Source organism: Canis lupus, chromosome 16 (assembly GCF_048164855.1).
Source record: "Canis lupus baileyi chromosome 16, mCanLup2.hap1, whole genome shotgun sequence".
NCBI classification, from domain to species: Eukaryota; Metazoa; Chordata; class Mammalia; order Carnivora; family Canidae; genus Canis; species Canis lupus.
Window position 1 is genome coordinate 28273121 of NC_132853.1, and position 19352 is coordinate 28292472.

At 47.4% G+C, this 19352-nt stretch overlaps 1 protein-coding gene and 1 long non-coding RNA gene across 2 annotated transcripts; one reads left to right on the forward strand and one right to left on the reverse strand.

Moving 5' to 3' along the window:
• Window positions 1-4979: 4979 nt before the first annotated feature.
• LOC140607474 (uncharacterized) lies at window positions 4980-15672 on the forward strand. Its single transcript, XR_012009474.1, has 3 exons — window positions 4980-5087; window positions 14378-14464; window positions 15077-15672. It is a non-coding gene; the product is annotated as an uncharacterized lncRNA (long non-coding RNA).
• Window positions 12254-13770, reverse strand: OR4D2 (olfactory receptor family 4 subfamily D member 2). Its single transcript, XM_072782192.1, has one exon. It carries the CDS (start codon window positions 13744-13746, stop codon window positions 12802-12804), a length of 945 nt encoding a protein of 314 aa, XP_072638293.1. The 5' UTR covers window positions 13747-13770; the 3' UTR covers window positions 12254-12801.
• Window positions 15673-19352: the final 3680 nt, after the last annotated feature.

Genomic DNA, 19352 nt, shown 5'->3' on the forward strand with positions numbered 1-19352 from the left:
GCCCATTGACTGTTGGAGGTGGGGATGAGAGGCAAGCAGATAGAAAGGGACCACCGAGGGGCCCTGAACAAGCCATCTATGGAGGGCCCGCTCCCAGGGGACGTGGCCAGGGATGGGCTGGGAGGCAAAGGTTCAGGCAAGGAGACCCAAGGAAAAGCTAGGTCTGCCCTGTGGTTCTGCTGCCCCTTTGGCCTGCTCTCTGCCACCCTGCCACAGACCCTGCCTCTAAGCTCCAGAGGCCCAACCCTCCATGGATGACTCCCCCATACCCCTGCTTCCAGGTCTGAGTCTCCAGGAAACCTCCCTCCAAGAATCACAGTCCTGAGCCTTTAGGAGCTCATTGACTGTCATCCACTCAGGCAAGCTGCTCCGCCCCTGAGCCCACTCCATCACTGTCAAATGGAGGTCATTACTATGTCTACCTTACAGGAATCCATGTAAAATGGCACCACAGTGCCTGGCACACAGCGCTACTCAGTAATGCTGTATAGGCCTTGTTGTTTGGCCTCCACGTGCTTCCTTTATTGAGCTCACTCCAGGCTCTCCCACAAGGGGAGCAACTATCATCAGGGTGAAGGCAGGAGGCAGTGTAGACCATCCAGGCCCTGGCACCTGGAAGAAAGCAAGAAAGGCCAGGGAGGGAGGCTGGCCTCTAAAGTTAGGGTTGTTCTGGATCTGGCTCTCTGAGCCCTCCTCCTCATGTCAGAGAGGCCATTGCAGGTGCCAGTTTCTGGGCCACTGGAAACCGAGTGGGCTGACAGTGATGGAGGGAGAAGCCCTCTAGGGCCTCCCCAGTTTGGGTACCTGCACCCTTCTGCAGCTGTGACCTTTACTGGGAGGCAGGTCAGGCCACGTGGGGTCCTTGGCAGGTCTCACAGTGGTTTGCTTTGACCCGTGCTTTTTTCTGCAGTCAGGGCAAAAACACACAGAGACCAGAAGAGGGGCCACAAGCCTCACATACTCCCCCCATGGGCCTTTCATGACGCCCACTGGAACCTCACTGGAGGGATTTTAGACTTTCCTTGGGGCTAAGTGTTGCCCAGTGGCAACCCAAGAGTACCTGATACCGGGAGCAGATTGTTTTTTGATATCCTCTCCTTTACATAACAAAATTATTTCCAATAATACTCATTCAATGAAACAAGTAATGATAATGGTTCAAAAGTAATGTGTGGATGTTCCCGTGACATCATACCAATGAAGAAATAAAGACAAAATATTAAAACATAAAAAGGAAAAGAGTATCAGATTAAAACTTTTTAATTATGTGACTGTGTTTTATTTATTTTTAAGATTTTATTTATTTATTCATGAGAGACACACGAGGGAGAGGCAGAGACACAGGCAGAGGGAGAAGTAGGCTCCATGCAGGGAGCCTGATGTGGGATTTGATCCCAGGACTCCAGGATCACACCCTGGGCCAAAGGCAGGCGCCAAACTGCTGAGCCACACAGGAATCCCCTGCGACTGTGTTTTAAATAAAGGGGGAAAGCTACCTACATATTGGTGGTTTTATTATAATAGTTAATATATTATCACAGTTCCTATTTTCCCAATTTGTTTTTTAGTCTTAAAACAAATAACTTGAAATTTTATTTTTTTATTTATTTATTTTTTTTTTTGTTTTTGTTTTTTGTATAACTTGAAATTTTAAAAGAAGAATTGATCTCAGTGGTAAAGATATCCACATTCAGTAAACTCTTCACGTTATGAAGTAAAATTTGCACTTTAAACCCACTGTACTTTGCAGTTCACCCTGTTTCACTGTTTCAAAATTTTTTTTAAAGAATTTATTTATTTATTCATGAGAGAGACACACACACAGAAAGAGAGGTGGAGACAGAGGCAGAGGGAGAAGCAGGCTCCATGCAGGGAGCCCGACGTGGGACTTGATCCCAGACCTCCAGGATTAGGCCCAGGCTGAAGGCAGTGCTAAACCGCTGAGCCACCCGGGCTGCCCTGTTTCAAATGTTTAATGCAAATTATGACTCCAAATGGTCACAGAAAGTGACGGAATTGAAGGAAATCGAGTTCTATCTCTTCATCTTTGCAGTCACCATGTCCCTGCTGTCGCCTCAAACCCATTGTCTAAAAATAAGAGGCTGCTTCCACAGTCTGGCTATTGTGGACGTTGCTGCTATAGACATTGGGATGCAGGTGTCCTGGCATTTCACCGCATCTGTATCTTTGGGGTATGTCCCCAGCAGTGCAATTGCTGGGTCGTAGGGCAGGTCTATTTTTGTTTTTTTTATTTTTTATTTTTTTAATTATTTTTTTTTATCGGAGTTCGATTTGCCAACATATAGCATAACACCCAGTGCTCATCCCGTCCAGTGCCCCCCCCAGTGCCCGTCACCCAGTCTCCCCAACCCCCCACCCACCTCCCTTTCCACCACCCCTTGTTTGTTTCCCAGAGTTAGGAGTCTCTCATGTTCTGTTTCCCTCTCTGATATTTTCCACTCATTTTCTCTCCTTTCCCCTTTATTCCCTTTCACTAATTTTTATATTCCCCAAATGAATGAGACCATACAATGTTTGTCCTTCTCCAACTGACTTACTTCACTCAGCATAATACCCTCCAGTTCCATCCACGTCGAAGCAAATGGTGGGTATTTGTCGTTTCTAATGGCTGAGTAATATCCCATTGTATACATAGACCACATCTTCTTTATCCATTCATCTTTCGATGGACTCCGAGGCTCCTTTGGAGAAGGACAAACATTATATGGTCTCATTCATTTGGGGAATATAAAAAATGGTGAAAGGGAGTAAAGGGGAAAGGAGAGAAAATGAGTGGGAAGTATCAGAGAAGGAGACAGAACATGAGAGACTCTTAACTCTGGGAAATGAACTAGGGGTGGTGGAAGGGGAGGTGGGCGGGGGGTTGGGGTGACTGGGTGACGGGCATTGAGGGGGGCACTTGACAGGATGAGCACTGGGTGATATGCTATATGTTGACAAATTGAACTCCAATAAAAAAAATATACAAAAAAGGGCAGCCCCAGTGGCCCAGTGGTTTAGCACTGCCTTCAGCTGGGGTGTGATCCTGGAGTCCCGGGATTGAGTCCCACGTCGGGCTCCCTGCATGGAGCCTGCTTTTCCCTCTGCCTGTGCCTCTGCCTCTCTCTCTCTCTCTCTCTCTCTGTGTCTCTCATGAATAAATAAATGAAATCTCTAAAAAATATATATGAATAAAAAAATATGTATATTAAAAAACCCCAAATTTTTAACAATGATGCTGGAGGAAAGATGATCTTTCTTTCCTCTCCTTAGAAAATAAAATGATACCAAAAATTGTTGTCACATAAGGAGACAAAGTATTTGTAGCCAGAAAAATGTAAGAAAAAGTATTATAGTTGTGTTAAGCAGTTAATTCACAGAAATAGGATACTCTATTTTTCTGAATTTGATATTTGTAATATTTGTCAACTTTTGTAAACATGAAATTTTGTGGTTGCTTCTCAGATTCAAAATAAATATTTTCAAAAATAAATAAAAATAAATAAAAATAAAAGCAAGAGTATGCAGCACTAGCAGGGGACGGAAGGAGCCAAGCGCAGCCGCAGCCCTTGCCCTGACTGAACCGTCCGGATGGATGCACGCAGGCAGCCAGGGAAGCCACGCAGAGCGAGAACCCTCCCACATGAGCTCCAGGGAGAACGCGGTGCTCATTAAAGGATAAGCAATAAGGACACATTCATTTGAAGCTTATGCATGTTATTAAAGCAACAATAATTGCAACAGTTGTGTAGCATCGAGACCGGCAGAAGATGTCTTTGGGGACAGGTCTTCGTCACTGACAGTGATGCACGGTGGTGGGTCATCAGGAGCAGCCCACCCTTCTGTGTTATTAGAATTTCCCACATTTCCTACAGACGGTGCACCCCTTCTTGCCTGCATGGAGGTGACTGCATCCTCTGCCCTGTCCTTGGTGCTGGTGCTTTGCCCTTCCACTTGCCCTTGACAAAAGACAAGTCAAGAGGCTTTCATTTGCAAGTCCCTCCTCACACACCCCAAGTTTGGGTGCCTGGAGGAGGGCAGAGGGGGAGCATGGGGCTCTGAGCACTGAGGAGTGGGGAAGAGGCTGCTTATGTGCTGTACTGGGGATGCACCTGGCCCGGGGTCATGGTCTCTGGGAGTCTGCACAGCAGCCCAGGGAAGCCCAAATCCCTCCACACTTCCAGGCCCTGCAGGACCTCTCCAGCCTCCACTCACCCCTCTCCACCTGCTCACCACACTCCAACTTTGGTCTCCATGGTGCGTTCTGAAAGCGCTATGTGCTCCCTCATGTCTCGGTCCTTGTAATGGTCCCTTTGCCTGACTAACTTCTCCTCAACCGCACAACCTAGCTAAGAAGTCACCTCCTCCAGGGAGCTTTCCTTCATCCCTTTCCTATTCACCCTCCAACACAGTCCGGGTTATATCAGCAGAGCACTGATGCTTTTCTCAGCACATATCAGGCTGTGAACCGAAGGCCACACTCTCACCATGTCCACCTCCTGGGCTGGCCCCTGAGTCCTTTGGGGGCCCCACACCTGATCTCATTTACAGCTGTGTACCTAGCACCTTGCACTGGCCGGGCCCGTGGCCAGTGTTCAGAAATGTTCGTGGAACACGAGTGAACTGTGTTGTGTCCCAGCTTAACTCCATACCCTCTTCCACCCTGGAAAGGAGGACATGTCCCCTCCCCCACCCAGTGGGGGTCTCTCCTTCCTGCTCCAGGTGGCAGTCTGGCACTCCCAGGACCTTGAGCCTGATAGGCCAGTTAGTTGGGGTGTGGCAGGGGTTAGGGAACCACACTGGCAGTGATATAGAGCCTTAGGTGGGTGCTAGGTGGGCCCCATGACTATTCCCAGTATGAGCCTGGGAGGGCAGGAACCTGTGCTGGGGGCAGTTGGAGTGGGAACATCAAAGGACATGAGGATGGACAGCCAACTAAGCATGGAGGCCACTTGCAGAGGATGTCACAGTGGGATGCCCCACCCACCTACACCCAGGGTTGGGTGTTTGGGAAGCTTGGCTCCCTCCAAGGCATGGGTGAGTTCTTCCCTCCGTATGTGGAGTCCAGAACTCGCTGCTGAGGATGGGTAAGGCTCTTTACAGGCTGCGGCCTGCTTGGACCTAGAGACTGGGGACTTATGCAGGAGAGCTCTTCCTCTGAAAATGAAATGGGCAACATGAGAGCCTAAGACTGAGCCACACAGGAGGGAGGGATTTGTTTGAGACTTACCAAAGAGACATCCTGGGGGTGACGGGAGGAGAGGCTGGTGGGGACTGGGAAGAAGGGGGCCAGAGCAAGGGTAAGGGTATCCTGTGGGTCAGCCCTTCACCTGCTCCCCCTCCCTCCCTGACGGCCATGGGAGTATGAGGCTCCTGGGGGACTTGGCACCACTGGTCCCGTAAGCATTCTGTCCCCTTTGCTGACTTGTCTTGGACCTCCATATGCCGTCCCCTAAGGAAAGGAGCCCCCGGGCTCACACGGTCAGGCTCCTGCCACCTCCCCCCACCCCCGGAGCCCCATCTCCTCTATTCTTTACCCTCTAAACCCACTGGCTTCCTGCTCCTACAGCAGGCCTGTGTCTACCTGCTGTGGGTTTCAACCATGAAGGCCCTTCTTTTGTGTCTGGTGATTCCTACTGACCCTCAGGTCCCACCTATAGGGAGCCTTGCCTGCCATGGCCCCACCGGCCAGGACTCAGGTGGCTGGGCTGTCCTGTTTCCTGCTCTTACAGTTCCTTTCATAGAACGTGACATCATTGTAACTACACGTGTATTTTTGTGGTTGGATCTGATTAAGCTCCAACTCCCTAAAGGTCTGTGTGTGCCTGTTCTGTTGCTCACTGTAGCCACAGCACCTAACACAATGCCTGGTATAAAGCCTTAATAAGTGTTTGTGGAATGGAGGGATCAGCTGTGACCTTGCCCGTCATAGCTCTTGGGCCAGGGAATGGATCTGCTCCTCTTCATCTTTTAGGACCTGGTACCCCTGGTCAGTGGCATTGGTCTCCCTGGGCTGGGCCAGCTCTGGGTTACTGGGTGCTGTTGTGGCCCAGACCCTGGACCAGAAAGGAGCCTTCCCTCTCTGGCACCTTTTAGCTACAATAATACCCAAGAACCTTCCCGCCCACCCTCCCCTGGCCATCTCAAAACCTCAAGATTCTGCAAGCACTTTCATAAGAACCGTCCACCAGCTATGGTGGAGCTGCTGGCCACAGGTCTGATTGGATCTCTTTATCTGCTCAGCCCCAACGGCCCCCATGGAAACAGCTGCTGTGGAACAGGGCTTGGGGCCTGCTGGGCCTGCTCCTGTTCCCAGGGGTTTCTGGGAATGGGGTCTTTGGTCCTATTCTCATGATAAGAACACAGGTCTGCAGGGTGCAGGGCTTGACTCAAACTGTAGTGGCTCCACACTGCGCCAGAGGCCAGGTCAGGCCAGGAGTATGTGCACGTGCATATACGTGTGCTCCAGAGCTGAAGACTGTCCTGGACAAGGCTGGAGAAAACTCACTGTGGGGCCTTGGAGAGCTAGCCTGGAGGCCTGCTTCACACTGGCTCTGTGACCTTGAGTGAGGGCTTGATCTCTCTGATCTTCTAGTAAAGTCAGCAATAAGGGGGAATTTCAGAAGACAGGAGCAATCTCTGGTGAGCGCTTGGGAGATGCTTGGGTCCAGATTAGGGGGCGGGGGTCAGCCGAGGGCCAGCGCTCTTCCTTTCTCTTTCCTGCCTTGGCATTATGTGTGTGGGAGCTGTACCTCACCTCCTCCATTGGACTGAAAACTCCCAGGGGCAAGGGCTGCGGGCAGGGAAGAAGGATTGTGGACTTTCAGACAAAGCAGACCCTGCTTTGAATCAGCAATATAGTGAGTGAGAGGGCTCAGTGGGGCATATGACCCGCAGAGCTCTGCCACTTGTGCAGTCACTGAGGCTAGGAAGTACCAGTTCCAGAGGGAGGACTACAGCTGGCGTAGTATGGTTTATTGTCCTTGTCATTTGCCAGCCTGGGCTCTGTGCTTTACTATGCTCACTTGAGTCTTCGCTATAGCCCTATGAGGCAGGTGCTGCCTCTAAGAACTCAGTTTTATTGTTGAAGTAGAGAGAAAACTTGTCATGGTCTTGGAGCCAGGGAGGGGATCTCAATCTGGGTCTTACTCTACCAGCTGCTTCCTTCTTTCCCGAGCTTCTAAGGGCACAGGTGTGACAGACTGGGAAGGTGACCTGCGCCTGAGCACACAGGCAGGCCTGGTGGCCCCTGAGTAGGACTTGAGGACAGTCTGACAGGCCAGGCTGGCTGCCCACCTGTACTGACCAGGCTCCCTGCTGGGTGAAGCTGCTGTGGTGGCTGCCCCAATGTGTGGGAGGAATGGAAGCCACTCTGGAGTAAGGGGGGGCAGGGAGGAGCACAGAAAGAGGTAGGGGCTGGCTCCCAGAGCCTAAGAGGGAGGGCTGCACACTCCCTCAGCCCCCCTGGCCTCACACTGTAAATAAAAACCCAAAACAGTCTCTCCACAAAAAAGGGCCCACACTGATCCATTTTTGCATCTTGGCATCTCAATACCTCTAGAAAGAATAAATGCCTGAAAGTTGTAGAAATTTAGACACCCTGTTGAATGCAATAGTCTCTTGCTTGGGACATTTATAATTTAGAAGTTTTAAAAATGCAAACAATGACTTGGGTGGCACCTGGCTGGCTCCGTGGTAGAGCATCTGATTCTTGATCTCCAGGTTGTGGGTTTGAGTCCCATGCTGGGTGTTGAGATTACTTAAAAAAAAAAATTTTTTTTTTAAACGCGAACAACAACTTGTAAGACTGTGCAGATTTTACCCCTACCCTCCCCATCACAGCCTTCCCAGCATCTTTGGTGGGGGTGATGAGCCTGGGGGTGGTTCCAGTCCTTGGCAGCACTGGAAGTGGCTAGAACCAGCACCCAATGTCCAGGGCAGGAAGCCTACTAGCCAAACCCTTTCTTCTTTTTTTTTTTAAAAATAAGATAATAGTTTTATTTTAAATATTGAAAGCACCTATTTGTTTGTTTTGCCAGATGGTAATGAGTACATGACTATTAATAGGGGCAACCAGAAGCCCTGTTCTGGTCTTTCCTTGGCTGTTTCTTATTTTTCCATTTTTGAAATTGAAGTTCGATTTGCCAACATATATACAACACCAAGTGCTCATGCCATCAAGTGCCCTCCTCAGTGCCTGTCACCCAGCTACCCCATAACCTGCCCACCTCCCCTTCCACTATCCTTGTTCATTTCCCAGAGTTGAGAGTCTCTCATGTTTTGTCATCCTAATTTTTCCCACTCATTTTCCCTCCTTTCCCTTGTAATCCCTTTCACTATTTCTTATATTCCCCGTATGAGTGAATCATCAGATTGTCCCTCTCTGATTGACTTACTTCACTCAGCGTAATACCTTCCAGTTCCATCCCTGTTGAAGCAAATGGTGGGTATTCGTCCTTTCTAATTAGCCAGAAGAGATGGAGTCAGATGTTCTCCCAGTGTTCCTCCCTGACACAGCTCTATTGCTGAGGGGGTATTGGGTTGGTGGATAAACTCCAGAACCAGAAGGTCAGAGAGATCTGCTGCCAAGGACCAATATTTACGATATTATTTGCTCATTTATTCTTTCAACAAATATTTGTGGCGAGCCTTCCCATGCTAGGTCCTGTGCGAGGCCCTAGGGTTATATGGTGGGGAGCAAAAACAGGAGAGACATGAAACAAACATTGCCCCCTGCAGGTCTGAGGAAGGAAAAGCCCTAGCTAGGTACACCCTCATGTAAATGTGAAAGGGTACTCCTAAGTCCTTTGTTAGACTTTCCTAAGGAAACAGCTAGTTAGTGCAGAACTTGAACTTGAATTGGTCTCTTTTCTACACATTGAATTTTTAACCTCCTCTACCAGGTCTGACCTCTATAACTCATTCTCTGCCTGGCAGCCAACATGACCTTTTTTTTTTTTTTTTTTTTTTTTTTAACATGACCTTTTTTTTAAAAAAAAAAAAAATTTATTTATTCATGAGGGGCACAGAGAGAGGCAGAGACATAAGCAGAGGGAGAAGCAGACTCTCCACAGGTAGCTTGACACAGGACTGGATCCCAGGACCATGGGATCATGACCTGAGCCAAAGGCAGATGCTCAACCACTGAGCCACCCAGGTGCTCCTCAACATGACCTTTTAAAATATAAATTAGATCATGCTACCACCCCAACCTCCATTCAAACCTTCCAAAGACTTACTGCATTTAGAATACAATTCAGGCTCTCTCCTTATCTGGCTCTTATCTACGCATCCATAGTAACTTAAAAATATATCTACAAATTCTTTGACACTCCTCATTCAAAAGATAGAATTTAATTCCCTCCTTGGAACGTGGACTGCCCTGGGTGGCTTACTTCTGTCTAAGAGAATGTGGTAGAGATGCTCTGTGACTTCTGAGACTACATGGTAGAAAGGCTACCACTTCCACCTGGCTGTCTGTCCCAGGACACATGTCCTTGGAACCTAGCTACCATGTTGTGAGAGAGCCCAGGTTACATGGGTAGGCCAGTCAACTGCCCCACCCAGGTACCCAACTGACACCAACATCAACAGCCAGACATGGGAGAGAGTGAAACTCAAATGATTCTACCCTTCACCTTTTAGTCTTGCAGCCAAGGCCCAAGAAACAAAGTTAAGTTGCCTCTGCCATGGCTTGCCAGAACTCCTCGCCCCATGGAACTTGTGAGAGATAATACAGGACTACGAGTTTCAAGCTGCTGGGTTTGGGGTTGATTTGTTATGCAGCAGTAGATAATTAATACAACATCTTAGAGCTCCTCTCCTACCAAGATCCTCTGTTCATCACACTCCACTTACACTCTCTTTTATTTTCCCTTTGGCCACCAAGTTCATTTTTACCTCAGGACCTTTGCATTCACTGTTTCTTCTATCTAGAATGCTTGCCCATCACCTGGATCTGGCCTGACTGGCTCCTCACTATCCAGATCTTTGCTCAAATGTCCCCTTCTCAGAGATTCCTCCTCAACCACATCTTATAATATTGCCCCCCGCCCCCAACAGTCACAGTACTCCATGAATTTCCTTTATAGTCTCTATTCATAAGATTATTTGTCCATTTATTACTTATCTACCTCCTTACACTCCTTCCTTCCTCTTTCCAACACCTCCAGTGGAGAGGAGGAAATGACGTGTCTTTTCCTTATGAGAGTTCTCACTGCAAGGAAGTGGGTCTCCTGGTCTTTGTGGCTCCTCTGTCCATTCATACCATAGGACAAACCCAGGGGCCTGTGGGCCCCATATCCACATTCTTGGGAGGGCTGCAAGAGGCTTCCTGAGGCACATTCCCTGTCATGGGAGACAGGGTTACAGTTCGACCTCTTCTTCCCCCCCTGACCTTCATCTCAGAGGTCATCCCCACAGCCTTGCTGTTTTATTGACATCAGTACAGAATCAGAGAGAGCATGAGGTCCTCTCTTTTCACTGCTCACACTCTCCTCCATAAGGCCACTGATTTCTCACCTCTTTAGTTCTAATTCTTTCCCCACTTTTCAGGGTCCCCCCCATATCTCATGCACACACACACACCCCAGTTTCATGAAGGGCAGGGTGTTGGGAATAACCCACTTGGCAGGGAGAATTTTAGCTTTGATATTGTTTAAAGTTGCCCAGGCATGGTACTTACTGAAGCACCTTTAGTCAGTTTTATTGTTTTAACTTTTCCACTGAGAAAGAACGACGTATGGCCTGCATGGGCATGCTCTTCCCTTTCCTTGGTGTGGCCCAGCATCCAGGAGATGCAGGAGACATGGCTATAGGGAGCTCTATGGGAGGCATCATTGTCCTTCATGGCCCACCTGCTTCCTCTCCCACTTTTAGCTCTCCCTCAATCTCAGCTCCCTCAGCAACTAGTTGTTCCTGGTTCCTATTGCATTGGACACATGCAAAGACTATTGCATACTCTTCTGAGGACTCCCTGCATCCTCATGGTCCTGTCCTTTCTTCTCTTGGTTCAACCAAAACGAAGTCAGTTTTCCTAAGAACCTAGGGATACAGAGGGCAGGTGGGACAGAAAAACTAAATTGGAAACACTCAGTAAATACTTGTTTAATGGTTGTTTAATGGATGAACAAAAACATGAATGTCTAGACATAAATAATTACAAGTTCCTTGGATGGTGTCATTTAAGGAATACTCTGCTTGGGCCTTTTATGGCAAACATATCTGGGAGGGGAATCTGTCCACCCACGTGCTCCTTCTCTGGGAACAACTCTCAACCACAATATCTGCTGGAGGGATGGACCTCAATGCCCATGCTTATGTCACATGACCAGCACATCCTCTCAGCCACATGGGACATGTGACCCAACCTCAGCCCATCAGATTATTTTCATAGGGCTTTGGAATTTGAACCTGAGACACTGAGCTAGTTGACTGCAGAAGGCAGAATGGGAAGGTCTGGTTTTCAGGCTGAGGCTCTGAGTCATATACAAGGTGACTCTTAAGGACAAAAGGGGGCAGAAAAGAGGAGAGACCAGCTGTGTCTGTCTGACAGCTTCTTATTCCCACAATACACAACTTCAGGGAGGACTTTAAACCTCCTCTTTTTATTGAAAGTGGCAAAGGTCACAGCCCCTTGCAACTGTTACCATAACCTTTCTCATCAAGTCTCCTGAACAACCTGACCCCAAAGCCCCAGCATGAGAATGAAGGAAATACATGATAGATGTGTGGCAATGAGGTCCAGGAAGAGAGAAAGCAAGGAACACCAGTAAACTGGCCCACGTGGATGGAAAGACTGAACTGGCAGAAATCAACGTAGGGAGGGAGAGAGGGAAAAAGAGGTGGGGATAAAGAGAAATAGCACACTGCTAGAGAGCACGGTCTACACACAAAGTACTACAGCAGGCCTCAAATGTATGTTTACAAAAATGAATAAATGAGTAAATGATCAGATCTTCCCCACTCAATTTGCAAGAAGTGTGCAGTCTGAAAATCGGGTTAGGAGGTAGAGATTGCAGTAAGCTATTAGGGCCTTACAAACATGCCCCTGAATCTATGTTCACTCTCTGTTCTCCGTTTTACTCTTGGGCATGTTACATGGCCCTCACACCCTCCCCAGGCCTCCCTCACTGACTGAGGAATTGCCACCAAACACTCTCCATCCGATGAGAGAAGAAATGTCAGGCAGAATGATAACGATGACAATAATCCTTACCTAGGTTCTATGTAAGGTTTATAAAATATTCGTACACATTTTTTTTGGAATCTTGTAACAAATCGGTGAGATTGTTGGGACAGATATTGCTTCATGCCAGTCCTGTGCAGAGGAATCCACGAGTTCAAGAGAGGCCAGGTGGCCTCTCCGAGGTCACCAGTCTGGTGACAAATGGGCCAGGGGCTCCCAGTTTAGGGCTAAGTCTTCAAAGGCCTGTGCTTTCTCTAACATGTTTGGACACAGACCAAAAGTGGCTGGGAAAACACGTAAACTAGAACTGCTCTCACTGGGGATATACCTTTCTTGTAAGGGGAAACCATCCACCAAGGAGAAAAGAAGGGTGGCTTTCTGGAGCCATGAGAACTTCTCACTGTAGCAGGAGTTTTAGAACTCCAGCATAAACCTTAGCCACCAAACAGGACTTGTTCCTTTTTCCGAAGAATCAGAGTAAGGTGCTTAGTTTCAGAACTCAGTCACTTCTGTGATGACCTCCACAACGTATCCACAAGCTGTGAAGACAGCAGGAACAGTAGCTCTCCCTCCATTTCACAAATGGAAAAGCAAGCCAGGGAGAAGTGACCTACTCATTGTCCAAGATCCCTTTTACAAAGCAGCTGGCGCCTCCCTAGTCTCCTCACGGCTGCCTGCACCTCCTGGTTCCTCAGCGTGTAGATCATGGGGTTGAGCATGGGGGTCATGACCGTGTGGCTGATGGACACAGCCTTGTCCATGGAGAAGGGGGTGAAGGGCCGAGCATAGAGGTAAATGCTTGGAATGAAAACCATAGACACAACGACGATGTGGGTGGTACAGGTGGAAGCTGCCTTCCTCCTCGCCTGCCCAGAGTGGGACCTCAGCATCACCAGGATGACAGAGTAGGAGGTCAGGAGGAGAAAGAACCAGATGATATCCAACAGCCCACTGTTGGAGATCATGAGGAACTCCAGAAGGGACGTGTCAGTGCAGGCAAGTCTCAGCACTTGTGGGACATCGCAGTAGAAGTTATCCAGGATGTTGGGGCCACAGAAAGGCAGCGGGAGCATCAGAGCCAGTTGGGAAATGGAATGCACAAATCCCCCTACCCAAGCAGCAACCACCAGTCGGACACAGAGCTGAGTGTTCATGATGGTGACATAGTGGAGGGGCCGGGAGATGGCAACGAGGCGGTCATAGGCCATCACAGAGAGGAAGAAGACCATGGCACCTCCCAGAAAGTGAAAGAAGAAGATCTGGGCCATGCAGCCCTGGTAGGAGATGGTCTTCTTCTCAGAGAGGAAGTCCACCAGCATCTTTGGGGCAGTGACAGAGGAGAAACAGAGGTCCAGCACAGCCAGATTTCGGAGCAGAAAGTACATGGGTGTGTGGAGTCGGGTGTCTGAGGTCACCGTGACCATGATGAGGAGGTTTCCCACGACAGTGGTGGTGTAGACAAACAAGAACACCAGAAACAGGAAAAGCTGGAGCTCTCGAGTCTGGGAGAGTCCCAAGAAGACAAATTCTGATACCCACGTGAGGTTCTCTGGCTCCATGGTGGTATGGAGAAGTCCATACACCTAAAGAATCTGAACCACAGGCATTGATGCAAGAAGTCACTACTTGCCTTTTTTTAGTGCTCTGGAGCTCAGAACTGAGTTGTCCAGGTCTATATGATGGGCATCTTGTGTGTAGACCATATCACTATGTGCTGATTAAATGGCCTTGTCTGTAGAGAGCTTACAAGTTGGTGGCATAATATACATTCTTGAGATATCTTAAAGCCATCCAGAGACCTATCCAACCTGCTCTTCAAAGACTTGGTGTGACATAGTGGGTACGGGACACTCAGAGGCCAATAGAACATCAGTCAAATTTCAGGTCTTCCATTTCCTTAAGATTTGACCTTAAATTTACTTAATCTCTCTGGCCTGTGTCATTATCTGAGTTAGGACGAAAAATACATTATGGGACTTTGTGAGGGCTAAGTAGAATGATACCTACAAAGTTTCTAGAACAGTGTCTGGAAATAAATGATAATCACTTTCTGTGTCATCTCCTCCTCTAAAGACATCCTTCCTTCTTCCAGTCTCAAATTTTTCTACCGGTCCCTCTTCACACAATATTTAACACATCATATAATGTTAATGAACTTTTTATGTTGTCTGTTTTCCCTCCACAATACAGCCCTGTATGATCCTACGGACATACGGTCTCAATTTCACAACGTATCTGTGCCTCTCCATGGCCCTCCTTGCTCGCAGTCAGTGCTTAGTAAGTACCTGGTGTTGACTGCTGGGTTGGGTGAGTGGCTACAGGGTGGGCAGGGTGGTGCAGTGAGCCTCTGGGAGCCCCTGGGACATGGTTAGGTGCGGGGGATATCCAGTTTTCTCCACCCCTTAGTGTAGGTGTTCCCTTACTTGGTGAGGCTCCCCAGAACATAGGCGACCCAAGAAGCAGAGGAATACGGGACTCTCATTACATTGAGTAACAGATGATGAAGATATTGTTTGAAGAAGATGCAACTCTTCCAAAAGGAAGTACTGCAGTTTCAGAAGATGGTACTGAATCCACAGGCAGAGGAGAAAGGAAAATGTTGCAGAAATAGATGGGGAAATTGAGGAGGAACTAAAGGAAGAAGAGGGAGGGAGGGGGAGGAACAGAGCAGGTGAAGGAAGGGAAATGGGAGGGGGCGGGCAGGGGAGGGAGAGAAAGAGCCAAAGCTGGAGAAGGAGGTGATGGAGTAGGAGAAATGGAGGGGGACAGGGTTCGGGGGTCAGGGGGTGGGGGCAGCCTCTCCCATCCTCTCTCACCTGCCGCTGCTGCCCACTATCCAATAGAGGTCTCTCTCTTCTTATGTCTCACATCCATTTGCTCTCCCTCCAGTCGACCTTCTGCACGGCTGTCCCGGAGGCCTTCCTGGACCTGGTCAGGGGCCTCTCCCGTTCTCGCAGTGGGGCTCCGCGCGCTCGCTAGCGATCCTTAGGAGCCACTTTGTAGATCCCGTCATAGTGGAAACACCTGCTTGCATTTGTGCATACAGCATGCACTCAGCCTGTCCTGTGGGCCGTCAAAACAAAGCCTGTGCCTGCCTTTCTAATCAGGATCTCTGCCCCTGAGGACCACTGGCTCTTTAACGGACTGTAGTTTCTTAAACATGCCACCTATTCGCTTATTTCCATGTGCGGTTCGTCGAATTCTGTTTGCTACCTTCTCTGACTTAGAAAATACTTGGACCTCACCCTCTCTGGCGCTCATCTAGCCCATTCTGCCCTACAGAACTAATTCCCATTTCTTGGGCTTCTTGTAATATTTTAAAACACCTCGGTTATAGGTTTATCATCATTTATTTGTTCCATCTTCTCCCATCAACCGACATTATAATTTCCATATATTAGTAACCCCAGAACCAGATACAGCCACTCTGATACACATATCTCAATGACTGTTGTCAAAGTACCGTATCAAGAAGTAATTGATTACATGGAGAGTTTTCGAGTAACGTTACTCATCCCCAGCCCCTACCTCAGAAGGCTGGTTCTATGTCCAGTTGCTAAGATTACTGAGTCTTACATGTAACCTGAAGCTGCTGTTTTAACAGCAACTTCCCTCTGAATTACTTCCAGGGGGTCTCTTCACACTTTAGATTTACTACCTTCAAGTCTGTCACCTATTTATCCTGGCCACCACCCCCACCCTCCCCCTACCCGCCCCGCAGGTGTTTTCAAGAACCCAATTACTGCTGACCTATCAGCAGGTGAGGAGACCGTCAGTCTCCTCACATGCGTCCTCATCCTCATGGGCATGACCCTGGGGAAGAGGGCCTATCCTCAGGGAGAAACTATTGGATGGGCTCAGGAAGCAGAACTGGAATGATCCCCTCTGGGGGCAACGGAGCAATGGGAGTTGTTAAGAAGTCGCTAAGTCTTTCAAAACACTGTTTGAGAGACCTGCCTTGAGTGCAATACACAAACAGAAACCCTACCAAGGACACTGAAAATTGGAGAGATTCGTGACATATAGGATTAGGAGGCCAAGATGAGAAATGACAGAGTCCCTTCAAAAGAACTCAAATTTCTGGGATTTTTGGAAGGACCCATTTCATGGAACAGTGGTTCACATACTTGAGCATGCATTAGAACCACGTGCAGGGCATGTTGAAACTCAGAAGCCCCATACAGAAGGCTTGATTTAGTAGGTCTTGCGTGGCACCTGAGAATTGGCACTCCTAAGAAGGTTTCAGATGATGCTGATGTTGCTTCTCTGGGGCCAGTTTGAGAACCACTTCAAGTTTGTCAGCACAGCACATGGATGGTTCTCTCCCACAGCATCACCAACACCACTGGTTTGATATCTCAAAAAATAATTTTAATTGATCCTAACTTGGGCAAGTCATAGGTAGGAAAATGTATACTACCTTGGAAAGCGGAACCCTGTAAACTGTGTCTCTTATTTGCCAACCAGACCACAAAGTTGATTCCCCATTCATATCCAATTCTACTGGACCATCTATGAAATTCTAGTACTCCATATATATGAGTATTATTCAGTAAGATCTTTCCTCCTATACAAGGACTAGTATAGGGAGTACATATGTTTTCTTATTATGATGAACTGGTCAGAATTGGAATTACCTGGCTTTGTAACTTTGGTATACTATAAAAACTGATATCTTAGAGCTCTCTGTTCTACATGAGATTTCCAGATTGGTTTGAGTTCTCCAGTGCAAATATTTATACTTAACAAAATGAAGTCCCTCTGGCATATAAAAACACCACACGAAGCTTTGGTTGTTTTCCCCATATAAGAGCTATAGATTTCAAAAGCTCATTCTTTCCAATATTTAGCGTTTTAGTCCATTTTAAAATCCAGCCACTTGTAGAAATAGTCTGGGTTAATGCTGGGGAAGGCAATAGGTTTTACCAATCTCATTAACTATCAGACGTCACTAATTGTAACATTATTAACAGTAATTAAATTACCTAGATTGATTTCTTATGACTCTGATCTAGCTCTCAATAATAGAGCCCATGTACATTCTAGTTTATATAGTTCTCCTCTCAAGGAACATAAATGTCTGTAAAATGTCTACTAAACCACATCTCTACCCCAAAGTCGACTCCTCAGTGTGAGATTGTGGATAATTTATGTTTTAAAAATTGAGAAAATAAAAATAAAATTGATCACACTGTGGCTTATTGTTTTTGAGTTTTGTAGCTGGCCCATTGTGAAAACTCAGAAAGATTGTTAGCATGAGCGGAAGCTATCTTCTCTGAAGAGCAGGAGGGCACAGACAGCATGTTTGGGTGCGCAGGGCACCTCTATGCACAGTGCTGGTGATACCAAAATAAGACCTACATTTTGCTTTCAACAAACACACAGTCTAGTGGGGAAAACAGACCCAGAAACACATGAATGCACTCATTTCAAAGAGGAAACAGCTCTATCAGGAGAAAGCTCAAAGGCTAAAGGGCTGAGCAGCTAGCATTTCCTGGGAACGAGGGGAAAGCTTCCCAGAGGAGGTGACATTTGAACAAAGTGGCAGTTTACACATGTTGGCAGAAGTGTGTTCCTGGCAGGAAGAACAGCAGCCCAGAGTGAAATGGCACAGCATACGCTCCAGGAACCCTGAGCGCCTCAGCAAGGCCAGAGCACGGGGCAAGTGGTGGGGGTGAGGCTGGAGAGAAGGCAGGGATCAGACCCCAGAGAGCTTTGAGAACCCAGGTTAACAAATTTAGAGTTAATCTGACAGGACATGAGAAGCCAGTGGAGGACATGAGCAGGAGGGTGGCCTACAGATGAAGGCCTCCCTGGCCACAGGAGGAGGGGAGATGGGAGGTGGGGAGAACAGACAGAGGGGAAGCCATTCCTTTGTTTCTTTGCACCCCATCTTGCTTCATAAAAGACTTAATGAGGGTAGTTAAGGGCCTATAACTTCACCTGTGTTCTTGACTCATCCCATCCCAGCTTCAAAAACCCTTAAAGATGTGAAGAGGGTGAAGAGAAGAGAGGAGAAGGGAAAGGAGATGGAAGCCAAGAAAAGAAAGAGGAGGATATAAAGGTAATTCAAAAAAATCAGGGAGTCAAAGCCAGTGAGCCAGCTGGGATCCACGGCCCAATGATATCAAGATACTGCTTCAGTGACTCTGTGATGCTCTTGGCTTTTCCATCATGAGCCAAGATGGACTCCATGGCTTCATTCATCCTGTATGTCCTCATACACTCTCATTCAAAGGCTAGAGGTGAGGAAAGGGATGTGGGCAGTTTCTTTCTCCTTCTGCCTTTGATCTCTTGGCTTTAATCATAGAGGAAAAATGTTTTCCAGAAGCTCCCTGGCAAACACATTTTTTGTTGTATTTGTCCTTCCTGGATCATAAGAACATGTGGGCATTCCTAGCTTTTAAGTCTTCTGGCAAAGTGAACACCTCTGTTAGGGGACCATCACGGGGGAAGTGGTTGGGGATGACCGTTGGGTGGGCCCCCAAGAGCAATGCTATGTTCTTATAAAGCACCTGGGAACAGGAATGAATGTAATGGGCCAGAGGCAAGAGAATCTTGGCGAAGATGCAAAGTTTCTCTGACGGAAAATTCATAATAGCAAAGGTCACAAACTCAAATGCGAGTAATATAAATGAGAGAGGGAGGTCAGGTAGGAATCTCTCTATCCAAAGAGGTACTGAGGCTCATCACCCACCTCTGTGTAGTGCAGAATTCTTGCATCTGAGCCAGAGACAGGAAATCAAGATTTTTTTTCTCTAGAGAAAAATCTTCAGAAAAATAAATCTTTATGTGTTGACACTTGGGAGTCCTTCAGCAAATAGCGAGTTTCTACCTGAACCCTAAAGCGAAGTCTGAAAGCTTTACCTATACATGGAGGAAGCAATTAGCATTGTATTGCCTTACTCTTCCTGTAGATAAATGAAGGTCACCAGGAGTTTAAGAAAGACCACCAACACAAAGAGCAAACATGAAGTAAATAGAAAATGAATGAGAAGAAAACAGAAATGGCCTGGGAAGCAGAAAAAAACTTTTAAAAAATCTCCTGTTTCTATAATTAGCATCCTTTGAGAGAAGCAAGAATATATAAGAACCATAAAATAAGAACAGGACAAGAAAGAGCTCTCAAAAATCAAAATATATTGACAGACATGAAAACTATAAT

Bases quoted from the DNA above. Each gene is read 5' to 3' on its own strand.
- OR4D2 (XM_072782192.1), bottom strand. From the start codon at position 13,746: ATGGAGCCAGAGAACCTCACGTGGGTATCAGAATTTGTCTTCTTGGGA.